Here is a 13,344-nt window from a genome sequence, read left to right as displayed (position 1 = left end):
AAAAAATTCACAGTAAATTTCAAGAAAAACTTCTGACTGGTATTCTTTCTGAAATGCCTATAAAACATGATCTGAGACTTGTAATGTTGCTTTTGGAATCATACATTTTTCGACTTACACCATCATTATGCAGCTTACAAAACTGCACTATTTTTGTCAAAATTCACCATTGATCATTAACTATAAAAAATGCATATCGACGGTGAAAGTCGGCAATCACATAACTCGGTTTGCGACGTCGCAGACTTCCTATCATACTTTATTTTTTAAATGGAAAACTACTCAACGGCAATTCTTTAAAACTGTCATGATTTTTCTTCTCAATGCGAAGAAAATTCTGCAAAAACTTCAAGAAATTATATCAATTTGTTCTCCTTTAAAAAAATGACGTATAGGCGGAGATTTTCAGACACCGCAAACGCGTTATGTGATTGCCGACTTTCACCGTCGATATTTTAAGTGCAACATTCAAGACATCTACGAATATGTTCTATTTCTTTCAAGAACAACTAATCAACATGTTTCCTTGCAATTTTGTGTGATTTTTTTTGAATGAAGGAAGAATATTCGCAGAAAATTTCAATAGAAACTGATCGTTATATTTCCCTCTTAAAAAAAAGTAGAATTTCTCGTCTTTAGCTATTGTTATGTAACAGTGTTAATACAAAACTGGAAACTCCCTATGTAAACATTAATCTGAGAATATTCCACCAATTTGCTGTAGATTACAGTGTGCGGTGAACCGTAAATGGTCTACAAATATTCTAGGCGTTCTCTCAAGGTTTCTTGGAAAATTCTCAGAATGTTCTGCACAAAACGCATGTCGACATTGAAATTGCAAAAATGCATATCTCCGTTGCGGTATTTAAAAATCTCTGCTCCTATTTTATTTTCAAATAGGAGACCAGACCAACATTATGGCTTGAAATTTTCACAGAATAGTCTTCCCATAAAAAAGGATGATCACCGAAGTTTTTAAGAAATTACGTTTCGTAGTTTTCAATGTAGAAAATAAAGTATGACAAGAAGTCTGCAACACCGCCAACTGAGATTTGCAATCCTGCAGTTTCACCAGTAACATGTAATCCACCCAGAATATTCCATGATTATTCCCACTAATAATGGAATGCTTTGAGATTCTTCGGATCATATTCGTCACAGTTTGAAATTGCCACGAGAATGCTCTCAGGATATTTTGACTATCCCCTGAATCGTTTTCAGAAGCTTCTCAGTTCATTCTTAGAGTCAATACTTATTTACTCTCTTGCAGGGTCTCTCTTACATCAAAACAAAAAATCTTAAGAAAGGTTTTCTAATTTGTATTTACAAGCGGTCTCTGGGAGGAGTTTTTCTTCTTCGGAATTTCCAGACCTTTTAACTTCTCTCTAACGGTTGAAGTGAGACTAACCAGAACTTGAGAAAAAGGCACTTGTGCCATTTTTTGCAAAATCAAGTGATGAGTTGAGTTGTGTGTGTGTGGACTTGACCAGGGTAGAGCATACCTATGTTTTTTATTTTTAATGATTTATGAGCAGAAATTTCGAAACAGTGCAATGGAGATAAGTGGTTTGGCACTTAAGCCATCAATATGAGTGCTGATCAAACTTTAACACAACCGTCGTAGAAAAATGACCTGTTAAAACATTTTTCAAAAGCTCTTAAGAATACTGTTGAAATATTTGTGTTAGGAAACCCTTTTTGGCTGTTTTTTAAGTAAAATTTACAGGAATTATAATTTAAGGACTATAGTGTTAAAAAAAACTCTTAAAATATCTTTGTAGTTTTGTTTTACATTTTTTCAAAACATTTTTATGTCGTAAAACTACAGTTGATATTATAAGAGTTTTTTTAACACTTTTTACTTAAATTTTACCGCTCGTTAATTTTACTTTAAAAAATAGCCCAATAGGGTTTCCCATCACAAAAACTTTCACAGTTTTTTTGAGAGTCGTCTTTTTGAAATATTTAAGGGATTTTTAAAAGTTTTTTTTAACAAACCTTAATTGGTATGTTGGTAGTAGGGATTTAATTGGGTGCCATTTTTTTTTGTAACTTTTTGCAGATGCATATTTTACATTAATTTTTCCTTGAAAAGAACGCACAGGGATAACTCCACTTTTGTAACAAATTTTTTCAATATTTTTTAAATTATAATTTTCAAGTGTTAAAGTTTGATTTCTTTTTAGGGACGTCTGAAGGTTTTGCGGGTCCAATGACCTTTGCCTTCCCCTCCATCCTTTCGCTCACACTCGTGGAATTCCGTCAAACTTCGGCAACTTCCGCCCTTGGATTCGGAGATAATTAACATTCGGCCATTTCCGGTAAGCATCCGTCGTGCTTCGTGTATTTCCGTCCGTGCATCAAACGTGGTTGTTTTGGAAGAGTCTAGCTGTTCAATTTTTGCAGTTTTTTGTGCTTTCTCATAGTTTTGTGTACTATTAATCATGGCTGAAGATGATTCGGTAAGTCCCGAATATTTTCTACCTGCCTTGAAACTTACACTCTCTCTTTTACTTCAAATTTTCCTTGTAGCCTCTGTCGCGAGGCGTAAGGGCCGCCCCTAACCTCCAAATCTAAGTTGCATCATCTTTTTGTTAAAATCAATAAAATATCCTGCATTCGCTTCTTTAATATCCGAAACTCAAATCCATTTCGTAATAATAATCCCTCCAGAATGTTTACTTACCCTGAAATGTACCGCCGTAAATATACTAGTATGTTTACATATGCTGAGCTTTCGTAACCTAACCCTTCTCTTTGCATTTTGCAACTGTTGCCTTATCATTTGGACGCATTTAATTGAAATAAGTCCATTTTCACCGGTTTGAGAGTAAACGCATGCATTGTAGTTCAAGACAGATTAAATTTGCTAGGCGACAGTGCACATTGTATGTACCCTATAAGAAATAATGGTTTCTTCGTGAAAATGAAAAAGCATGAGACAATCATCGGAGACTCCATTGCAAAACTGAGCTGATCGGAGGTCCTCCTGCAGATTGACCTCTCTACCTTAGTGTATTTCTCTTCTGAAACGCAAATTGGATGTATTTTTGCCAAAAAGAACTGCTGCATTGCACACCCTACTCTCAGTTCCCTTCAGCATGCATACACTCATTTGCAAGATCAGCAAATTTGGACGGAAACCTCAGAAAATCTCCTTCTCTCTGATCCAGGCCTATTTCAGCAAAAATAGTATGAGAATTCTGAACTGAGTTAGTTATGTGTTCTTCAGCACCTAGTCAAGTCATTTACAGTAATACTATGAGCACCCCATCTTGCCTACTGTAACCTTCAATCTCTAGACGAAAAACCCAATCCTATCAATAATCTAACAGATGTATGTAAGGTGATTCGTCCAGCTCAAGTGACGTGGTTGAATTGGCCTACGATATATCGCATCAGTTAGGTCAAAAATCTCGGTCGATTTTGAATTTTTAGCAATATAAGTAAATGACGTTAGCCACTGCGCATTAGCCTAAAGAATCTAAACCCTAAAATTGGCTAAATTCACAGAATTGAAAGCAGAATAGTGTTTGGAAAAAAACCTCTCATTCGATACAGAAGTTGATTGCTGAATCGATTGCGAGGTTTTTATTCAAACACTATTCTGCTTTCATTTCTCTGATTTTTGCTGATTTTTGGGTGTAGAATGATTCTTTAGGCTAACGCGCAGAGGCTATTGTCCTTTGTATTGCTAAAAATTTAAAATCGACCGAGATTTTTTACCTAAGCGATGCGATATATCGCATGCCAATTTGACCACTTCTTTTGAGCTAGACGAATCATCTTAAATCAAAAGGAACTGTTTCTCAGGGTTCATGCCAGAATGCATATATTACCGCTTTACTTAAGTATGTTCATATTTACTCTTAAGTAACAGTAAGCAGGTTTTTGAATATTCGTAGGCTGACTGTAGCTCCATTCCTGAAGTGTCCTCTGAATTAATCCATATTTGTGTCCTCAGATCTTTGATCCCTCTGCGATGAAGAAGAAAAAGAAGAAGAAGAAGACCGGGTTTGACATTGATGCAGCTTTGGGAGATGGCGGAAATGAAGCTTCGGAGACAACAGAATCCTCGCAGACGGGTGGCGACAAAGAAAATCAGGAACCATCAAAATTTGATGATTTTGATGGCGATCTAGATTGTAAGCTATATTATTTAGGACATTTTTCTATTATATTAGGCAGGAAAAATTTGGTAATGAACAATAAGAATGAGGTAGTGCAGCAGTGGTAAGGAATTCTTACGGAGTTGTAGTATAATTTGTCTCATGTAAAATTTTGTAAAAAAACCAATAAGCTCATTAAAAATTTCCAAACGTCATTTTGAAGGGTGGAAAAAGCTAATCAAAATGTGACCAATTAAAATGCTGACGGTCAAATTGACTCAGCAGGGCGATGCCTGAGGCTGAATTTAGCCAAGCATCAAACACAGTTTCCCTCGCCTGACTACATCATCAGAGCCCACCAAAAATATTGTTTCACATTGGTCCAATTTCTTGCATTTCAAAACAGGGTTTCTGTGCCACGTAGGACCCTAAAAGAATGCAAAAATTTCCCTAGAAGCTCAGTTGGGGTTTTCAGTTTGGTTAGAAAATTCAAGATCATTATAAAGCTTAAAGTGAGTGTTAATCTTTTAAATCAATCATGATAAAACGGCTTATCTTACTCTAACCGCACTCTTTACTTTCAAAAAATGAATAACATAGAAATGGGTGCCACCAACCTATTAAGGGAAAACCATGAAAAACACAGGTCATTTTGGCATTCTACAGTAATGATGGTTGGAAATTTTATGTCCGAGCTGCCTAAATGGTTATGTCGCTGAATTTTGCCTTTTTCCCCCGTTACTAACCGAAACAAAATATAAGAAACTTTTAAAATAACATGAACCCTGCGTGAAAATGTTCAGCGTGACTGCTTTATTTTTCTAAAGAATTTGATGAGAACTTATGCACTGTGTTGCTTAATTTCTTAAACCTATCGTGTGGTTAATCAATGAAGAAATAAACTGGGTACTTGGCAGTGTCTATTCTTAGCTAGGCTGTCAAACAAAGATAGATCTAAGCAAAACAAGGATTTCTTTTGCTTGAAAATAATGAGAAATGGAAGCACACCTTGAATCTGGCCTTGAATTTGTTTTCTTTCAGGCGACGGTCATTTCTTTCTAGTTGAATCCGTCCAATTTTGAAAAAAACCCTGATTTTCCCTGACTTCCCTTAAACCAAATTTATTTTGAAATCTGATTTTAAATTTTGTTTGTTTCAGTGGACAGTAAGAAAAAGAAGAAGAAGAAAAAGACGCTGAACCTGGACGAATTGGAGAGCGCTTTGCCTGATGCTGGGAGCGGTGGAGGTGGAGCGCCAGGTGATGGAGAGGGTGGCGACGATTTTGATGTAAGTAGTTTCCTTTTGAGTTTTCAGAATCACTCTCCATAAATTTTATTTTGAGACCCTGAATTCCTTTCAAGGTTCCGTCTCTTTGATCATCAACCCAAAGGAAACGGCACAGAATAAAAAGTGGTAGAAGAATGGCTGAATTTTTTAATTTTTTTAGCTGCTCTCCAATTTGTGAATGGGTAGTTCGTAGTCTGCTTCTCAGGCGTTTCCTGACGTGGCAACGGTGCCACTTGATATGTGAGAGCTTGAGTTAAATTGCCAAATAATGCACTTTTTAGACCAATTTTTTCCAAGATTGGCACTTTCAGATTTCGTTTCCGAAAGCTTATCTTACTCGAGTGATTGTAAGGAATATGATGTAAAAAAATATCAAAATTTAGCCAGCCCTGAATTTCTTGGTATTCTGTGCGCAGTCCCTCTATTTCCATGGATTCAGGTTTCTTCCTGTGGAGGAGAACGTTAATAATCATTCATGAAGCATTATAAAAGAGTACCTTCAGATTCTCAGATCGTTAGATGAAGGTAGGTGGATTGGTAGATCATTTCATTTTTGAAATGTACATTTAACAAAGCAAAAAAATTCACCAATAAACACAAAGCTAAGAAAGAAAAAGGGAAAAATGAAAAAGAAAACAAAGAACGAGAGAGAGGAAAAAAGAAAGAACTTAGGAAGAATCGAGAATTAAATTTTAGAAGAATTCAGTATAACGAATAACGACTAATGAATCGAGGTGTTTGGCTGACTTATTCGTTTTTCGATTTGGATTTTCGAAGTGGACTCACACTTACTGTAATAAAAAAATAAACTGAATTTACAGTACGGAGTTTTAGCATTCTATAATTTTGTTCCAAAATTTAATTATATTGTACCATAATTTTGTAGCTTGTGGTATTTCTTTAACCAATTTAAAGCCTTACCGATGGTATTTCAGCAGTTTGATAGTGGAAATTTCTCTAATCACAATTATTAATCCGGTATTGGAGCAGTGATAATATTGAGATGAGCTTTTTAAATCTTTTCTGTGTAGCTATTGCATGGTGTTGATATTTGGACCGAATTAAGCAGAAAGGAACCAAGCCACATCAGCTATTGCCAAATTTAATTGGGCAATTTGATTTTTTACATAAAGACAGTTGAGCAGATTCTTTTGAAAATTTTAAAGAATTTGCTTCGTATCATGCAGAAAATTGAACTGAAATTTGCACAAAAATCTGCACAACTGTTTTCATGTAAAAAATTAAATTTCCCAATTATTTGGCAATAGCCAATGTGATCTGATTCTTTTCTGCTAAACGCAGTCCATCCAGGAGATCACAAAACTCGTTTAATGGGTATATTCTTGGTAGATATAAAATTTGTATAACATCTCTTGCCTGTGATATCACTGAAGGTTTTATGATTGTATCTTATGCTCCACCGTAAAAAGAAATACCGTAGGTCTTAATTACTTTAATCGAATGCTTCTGTTGACAGGATACTTTTGATTTAGACATGGATTTCTCAAAAGCGAAAAAGAAGAAGAAAAAGCAGAAGGCCAACCTAGAGGAATTAGTCGCGGAAGATGACAGTAAAAAAACAGAGGACAAAGATACTGGTACTAAAATTATTCAATTTTATTTTATTTTCCTATCTGTTCTGGTTTAATTCTGTATACTAAGCCAAGTAGTGATAGGTAACACAGGTTTTCAGGAGGCTGAAGAAGTTTAGGGAGCTCATTTTTGAAATTGATAGATGCAGAGGATAAAAGAAAAGTGGAGCAATCCTATTGGTAGAAACGTTCAAAGGTAACTAATGGGCTGAGGACTAATGGTGGTGCAATGGACAAGAGAGTAACTAGGTAGATCAACTAATGGCAACACTTGAGAGATCCTCTTGTCAGTCCATCATTTTAGTTTATACCGACCACCCTTTGACCTCTTCATCTATTGTTTTGTCTACCAATTTCAATAATCGACCCATGGCCAAAGATGGGTACGTCTTTTTTTTTCATAGTTGGAAAGTCATGGTAAATCCCAGAAATTTTTGAGTCTGCAAGTGTAAATCAAAACTGAAAATGAAAATGATTATAAGTGCTTCAGTTGAATACTGGCGCTAGGGATGAGGAAGAATGTCGTGTGAACATTCGAAAGTTGCCAAATTTCCCTGGATTAAAGATGTAGATATCTTTGAGGAATGTTACACATATTTTTCCTTGAAATTTTCAGATATTTTAGATTAAATCATGGATACACTGGACCACGAGACAAGGTACGAATTTAAAAATTCTGACTTTTTCACCGAAATTGCACATAGAACATGATTCCTGCATCGAAAATTACTGAAATCAACTCCCAACTAAGATATCAACATTTTTATTTTACATTGGTTACCGGAAATTTGAATCTCCAGGTCACAAAAAACTCAATACTCTACTTGAGTCAAATTGCGCACTGTACTACAACGATAAAGACGGGCCTCTCAATCGAGCAGTGTTCCTCTCCCATTCTGTTTTGTTCAAAGTGTAAACAATGTGCAATAGCTGAACCAAAGCGTTGAGATCAAGGTACTCATGTTTTCATGCAGCAGAAAATATCAGGAGAATGTGTACCTAGCATGTGATTTGACTGAAGGAGATTATTGCGTTTTCATAAGCGGGAGGTTTGAATTCATGTGTCAAGAAACATTAAATATCTTGATTACACATTGATATCAGTAATTTTCGTTCCACGAATCGTGTTTTACGTGAAAGCTTAAGAATCATGTATCAGAATGCTTAACTTTGTACCTTGTTTAGTGATCCAGTGTCTGGAAAGTTTGAAGGAATATATTCATAATTTTCCTATGCAATCCGTTTTTTTTATCAAAGGAAATATGGCAGTGTCTAAAGGCTTGTATGGCATTCTTCCCTAGCATGGCAAAATAGAAAGTGGCAAAAAGATAGTAAGGTTTTAAGGTTTTTAAGGAAATTTGAAAAACCCAATAAACTGTAGTCAGGCTATCTAGTGTCCTCAGTCTCTGTCCCCTGAAGCGGGAGGCAAAGACAAGAAAATAGAAGAAGAGGAGGAAGAATAATAAAAATGAGGGGAGTACAAAAATTCTGTCCTTTGTCGAGTTGGAAAGACGTTCAGAGTACTGAAAAAGTAATGAAAAAGCATAGATTTATAGAACCCCTCCCCTTCCCCCCCCCCTTAAAAAAATTGGTACGGAAAATTATTAAAAAGCAAAGAATTTAAATGATGAGGTACCAGTAGATACTCAATAAAAACTTGTAATCTTGTTTTGCGGTCTCTCAGATTTTCAGATCTCTCGTACCTAACTCTCTGAGGAAGAAAAATAAGTGTGATTTTTTTATAGATTATTTTGAGATAAATTTGAGCCGTCTTCAGGTCGTGAAAGTCCTATGAAAGAACACAAATTGTACGGACTGTCCATAATTTTATGAGAGTTGCGTGCAAACATGCAAGATGTCGCTGAGAACCTAACTTTTAACATCACTTACTTTATCATCAACTTCAATGAGAATCTTTTGGATTATTGTAGAAATCAGCAACGCCCAGCAGTAAACAAAGCTGTGTGCAGAAAATGGACATGCCAAGAAGAAAGTCTTGTTCAAAAAAACATATAGTTTGTGAAAAAAAAAGAGACAACTTTGTTTTTATAAAGTTTACGAAACGATTTGCAAAATGTGACTTGGTTCTAACTAATGTCACAAGATGATTTGCAATCATCATACCATTCAAATTTGTTTAATATTTTGTACATTTTATACAAACTGAAGGTCTTCTTTTTTTTCACAAAAAATTTATTCACATTCTAAGGAAACCTTTTTTCGGCATGTGTTCACTATCCAAATTATCACTCAGCACTTGCAAAATTCTTGGTATTTACGGAATAAATTATTTTGATTTCTTTCTGCTTTTGACCCAACATGCTGCCTTGAGTCGGAGAAAAGTCACAGCCCTGAAGTGGGTAAGTTGCTGTTGGGAACTGTTCGAGTTTTGGTGTTTAATTTAATTGAACATTAATTACACAATAATAAAAATTTCATCTTTTTACTGGAACACCTGCATCAGTCCACAACTACTGATCAGAACTGGAAAGAATCGAACAAAATATTTGTAGAAAACCATAAGTGCTGTAGAATCTCTATCATCTTTATGCCCTTTTTCAAAAATGGGATCCAGTCAAATTAAATGAATAAACACTCATGCAAACTGCTATCTATCTCTCTCTCTCTCTTGTGCAATGTAATGCTTTTCAAGCATTTTTTTCCTCCCTCTATAAAAAAGAAAAGGAGCTACAATTTCCTTGTTTAGATAGTTCCTTTTATGAATGAGCCAGACATAGTAGTGCTTTAATTGCAAAATGCAGTCCATATCAATGGCTGAAATGCAAAACCATGCATCTCCGTTCATGACGATGCAAACTTCTTTTCATCCTTCATTTATTCTTTGGAAAACTAATCAATGTAATTTTTTAAAAACTGTTGTGATTTTTCTTCTCTGTTAGCAGAACGTCAGTAAAATTTCAAGCTATGAAGTTGGTTTGATTCTCTTCAAAAAACTAAATATAAAATAGGAGCAGAAATTTTGAATTACGGCAATAGAAATACGTCGTATCGCTCTTCGGCAATCGATATAAATACTACAGTATGAGTGGCCTTAGAAATAAACTGCAGCAAAGTCTTATTTTTCCTATTGAATAGACCATCGAAATCTTGTATCCTGAATTCTACAGAGATCTGTGTAGGCGCAGAATTTCACCATTTCGTAACCTGAATTCTACAGAGATCTGTGTAGGCGCAGAATTTCACCACTCTATTGCCTATACCCTCTATTATAGTCTATAGCATACATTTTATTTTTTTGTATTCCATATCTTCTGTATCCATTTATGTCCTTCAAATGTTGTATTTCTTATTAATTTTTTGTCTTGCAGTAGGTGAAGACGAGAGCTTGTCGTGGCTCGGTTCCGACCGAGATTACACATATGATGAACTATTGACTCGCGTCTTCGACATCATGCGCGACAAGAACCCTGATATGGTCGCCGGAAAGAAACAAAAGTTCATCATGAGACCTCCTCAAGTTGTTCGTATTGGAACGAAGAAAACATCGTTTGCAAACTTTGAAGAAATCTGTAAAACGTAAGTACCAAAATGTAATCCAAATTGTAAGAATTCAGCAGTTGTGAGTTTGGTCCTTTTTTTTCATTTGCATTGCATGGTTTTGAAGGGAATTTTTGCCCAGTGCTTCCTTCAGATTTAAATCCCTCTCAGTGTTAACTGTTATACTTGCAGTTGTAAAACTATCAAAATGCATTCATTAGAAGGCAAGTTTCAGGATTTCTCACGTGAAATGAATGTAAAACTTACAGTAAAAAAATTAAAGGCGAAAAAATTTATTCCTATTTCGTTTCTCTTTTCTCCTCTTTCTGTCTGCTCGTTCTCTTTTATTTTGGTATCTTTTTTTCTCTCTTTTCTGTTCACTTTGCTTTCTTTTTATTCTTCTTGATACTCCTCCGCTCATTTTCACAAGTTGAATATAAGGTGCAATCATAACAATACATTTATACATACCTCTGTTCACAGGCTACATCGTCTGCCGAAGCACTTATTAGACTTTCTCCTAGCTGAGTTGGGTACAAGCGGCTCTGTGGACGGAAACCACCAACTCATCATCAAGGGTAGATTCCAGCAGAAACAAATTGAAAACGTTCTGCGGCGGTACATCAAAGAGTACGTCACCTGCCACACCTGTCGGTCTCCAGAAACTATTCTGCAGAAAGACACGCGGCTTTTCTTCTTACAGTGCGAAACGTGCGGGTCTAGGTGTTCTGTCGCCAGTATTAAGTCAGGTTTCCAGGTACGTCATCCACCGTTTTCTCGAAATCTCAGAAATTTGCGATTTATTAGTATCTTCAACGTCATCAAGTCAGGTATTCCTATGATAAAGCTGTACATCAGGCTGAAAATAAAACGCTAAGAATCGTATAGTTGAAAACTGAAATGCACAAAAAATATGACTCCACCGGGAAACAAAATGAAATGTATTTATTTCCTGACTACATTTTATTTCCAATCATTTCAGCTCACAGTTGGTTACCTTGCTCATTGTTCCATTAGTTTATGTTATGTTTTCGGTTTTTTTCTCAGTACACCTGTTCAAATTCAATCCAGAGGTTAATGCTTACCTTGGGATGACAGAACTGGCCCTAAGTCGGCTGTATTTATAATATGTTTAGAAATTCAGGCAAAGTCAGGTTTTTTTACGGTACGTCTCAGAACCAAGGAAAAAACTGAAAAACCTAAAAATCCGTAGATTAATGGAATCTAGGAATGATTAATTGCAATGTTATGAAATCCATCCTCAAATTTTGATTTATTGCAATAAAATTGCTGCCTAATTGATGCTGATCTCTGGCACTATTGTTGTGGAAAAACTTGATGATAAATTCTATCCTTTGAGGAATCCGTTGAAGCTTCATTGAATCTACTTCAGGAGGAATCTTGGGGCTGATTATTGAAATCGATATAAAAACCTACGTAGACAGAGGGAAAATGGAGCAATCGTATTGGTTATAAGGAGCAGTTGTCATGAATAAAGACGTAAAATGATATACTAAGTATATGGTCTCTCGTCGGTTGCCGTTGGCTACTTTATTACTTTTACCTCTTTTGTCCCCTGCAACCATCTGCTTCTACCAATAGCATCACTCCATACAGAAAAACACCTATCTGCATAAGAAAACTATGGCTTACATGCTGTTTCTGGACTGAGCCAGAAATTGTAGTTCCTAATTGTAAAATCTGGTCCAAATGCTGAAATTGCAGAAATGTTGGTCTGTTGATGATCTGAGCAAATGTAGCGCAGTAAAATTGTGACTTACCTCAGGGTTGCCACAGTCAGGGGAAACCTGAAAAAGTCAAGGAAAAATTGTTAATTTACCTCTATTTGCTTTCTAGGAAGGATTTGACTTTTTAAACAACAGATTTCGCCCGGAAATTACTTCCAAGTATGTCTCTCTGGCTGTATGGCATAACTTCAATTCTCACTTTTACTCAAACTTGTCAAAGAAATCAGGAATACCTAGTTCAAGGAATTTTATTTTCTAAATTTTGTAGCAGCCCTGTTACTTTAAATGAGTCACACCTTTATTCAAGCAAACTTATGGTTTATTTTTGAATTGCTACTTCAATTGACGAATATCAGGTCTTCAGCATTTTGTTAACAATGCATTTTTCTGTTACAGGCCGTCACTGGAAAGCGTGCTGCCATCCGTGCGAAAACAGCTTGAAGTGTCTGATCTCCACCAGGCGCGTCTTCATCCATTGTCAACCGTTGTCTCGTAAAGCGAGCAAACGATCAAGTGATATTCCTCGTGAAACAACCCTTGTGGTTCAAATCAGGATCAAAGAACGGAGCGATCACCAATCGTACTTCTGTGGGTTCGCCTTTTTTTCATTTTTTTTTTTTATTTACTCGTTTTTTTCTTTTTTCAACTTTTGTATCGGCTAACGATTTGTGATTTCCCCCTGATCCGTGTCTTCACCTGTTAATTGTTTTGTTTCTTTTTTTACCCCTATTTATTTTATGATTCACGTGTAAAAATGATGCTCTACAATTATTTAGCCAATTTCTACTGTCGAAGGAATCAGGAACTTCTGTTATCAGTTGTCTTAAGAATAATAATGACTGATATTTTTACCACAGTTTCCTGGCCTCGTTTTTTTCCCTCCTTCAGTCTTCGGTTTTGGATGATTCTAATTGTCCTTCAATTTTGCGTTTGCGCGGGTTATAATCAGTCCAGGTCAGAGCAAATTTTAAGTGGTATTAGGTTTAAATGGTGTCCTCTTAGGAACTGCATAGTTGATTGCCAGCCTCATATTTTTTACTCTCCCTTACATTATTTACACTTATCTTGTCGCAATTTTGTACTTTTTAATTTATTGTCCTTTCCTGTGCT

At 35.8% G+C, this 13,344-nt stretch overlaps 1 protein-coding gene across 2 annotated transcripts; it reads left to right on the top strand.

Annotated features, from left to right (window-relative positions):
* Positions 1 to 2,303: 2,303 nt before the first annotated feature.
* Positions 2,304 to 13,090, top strand: LOC140225588 (eukaryotic translation initiation factor 2 subunit 2-like). 2 transcript variants are annotated; one of them, XM_072304929.1, is made up of 8 exons: positions 2,304 to 2,462; positions 3,965 to 4,145; positions 5,269 to 5,396; positions 6,874 to 6,994; positions 9,301 to 9,348; positions 10,318 to 10,525; positions 10,970 to 11,243; positions 12,631 to 13,090. In XM_072304929.1, exons 1-8 carry the CDS (start codon positions 2,445 to 2,447, stop codon positions 12,673 to 12,675), a joined length of 1,023 nt encoding a protein of 340 aa, XP_072161030.1. In that variant the 5' UTR covers positions 2,304 to 2,444; the 3' UTR covers positions 12,676 to 13,090. The 2 variants fall into 2 exon arrangements, with proteins under 2 accessions (XP_072161030.1, XP_072161031.1); XM_072304930.1 differs by lacking the exon at positions 9,301 to 9,348 and having other exon boundaries at positions 2,305 to 2,462.
* Positions 13,091 to 13,344: the final 254 nt, after the last annotated feature.

Source organism: Bemisia tabaci, chromosome 10, assembly GCF_918797505.1.
Source record: "Bemisia tabaci chromosome 10, PGI_BMITA_v3".
Taxonomy (NCBI): domain Eukaryota; kingdom Metazoa; phylum Arthropoda; class Insecta; order Hemiptera; family Aleyrodidae; genus Bemisia; species Bemisia tabaci.
The sequence above is the reverse complement of the archived record's forward strand: the minus strand, read 5'-3'. Positions and strand labels throughout refer to the sequence as shown.

Coding starts and splice junctions, on each gene's coding strand:
- LOC140225588 (XM_072304929.1), top strand. Junction 9,349..10,317: donor AAGTCACAGCCCTGAAGTGG/GTAAGTTGCTGT, acceptor TTTGTCTTGCAG/TAGGTGAAGACGAGAGCTTG. Junction 10,526..10,969: donor TTTGAAGAAATCTGTAAAAC/GTAAGTACCAAA, acceptor CTCTGTTCACAG/GCTACATCGTCTGCCGAAGC.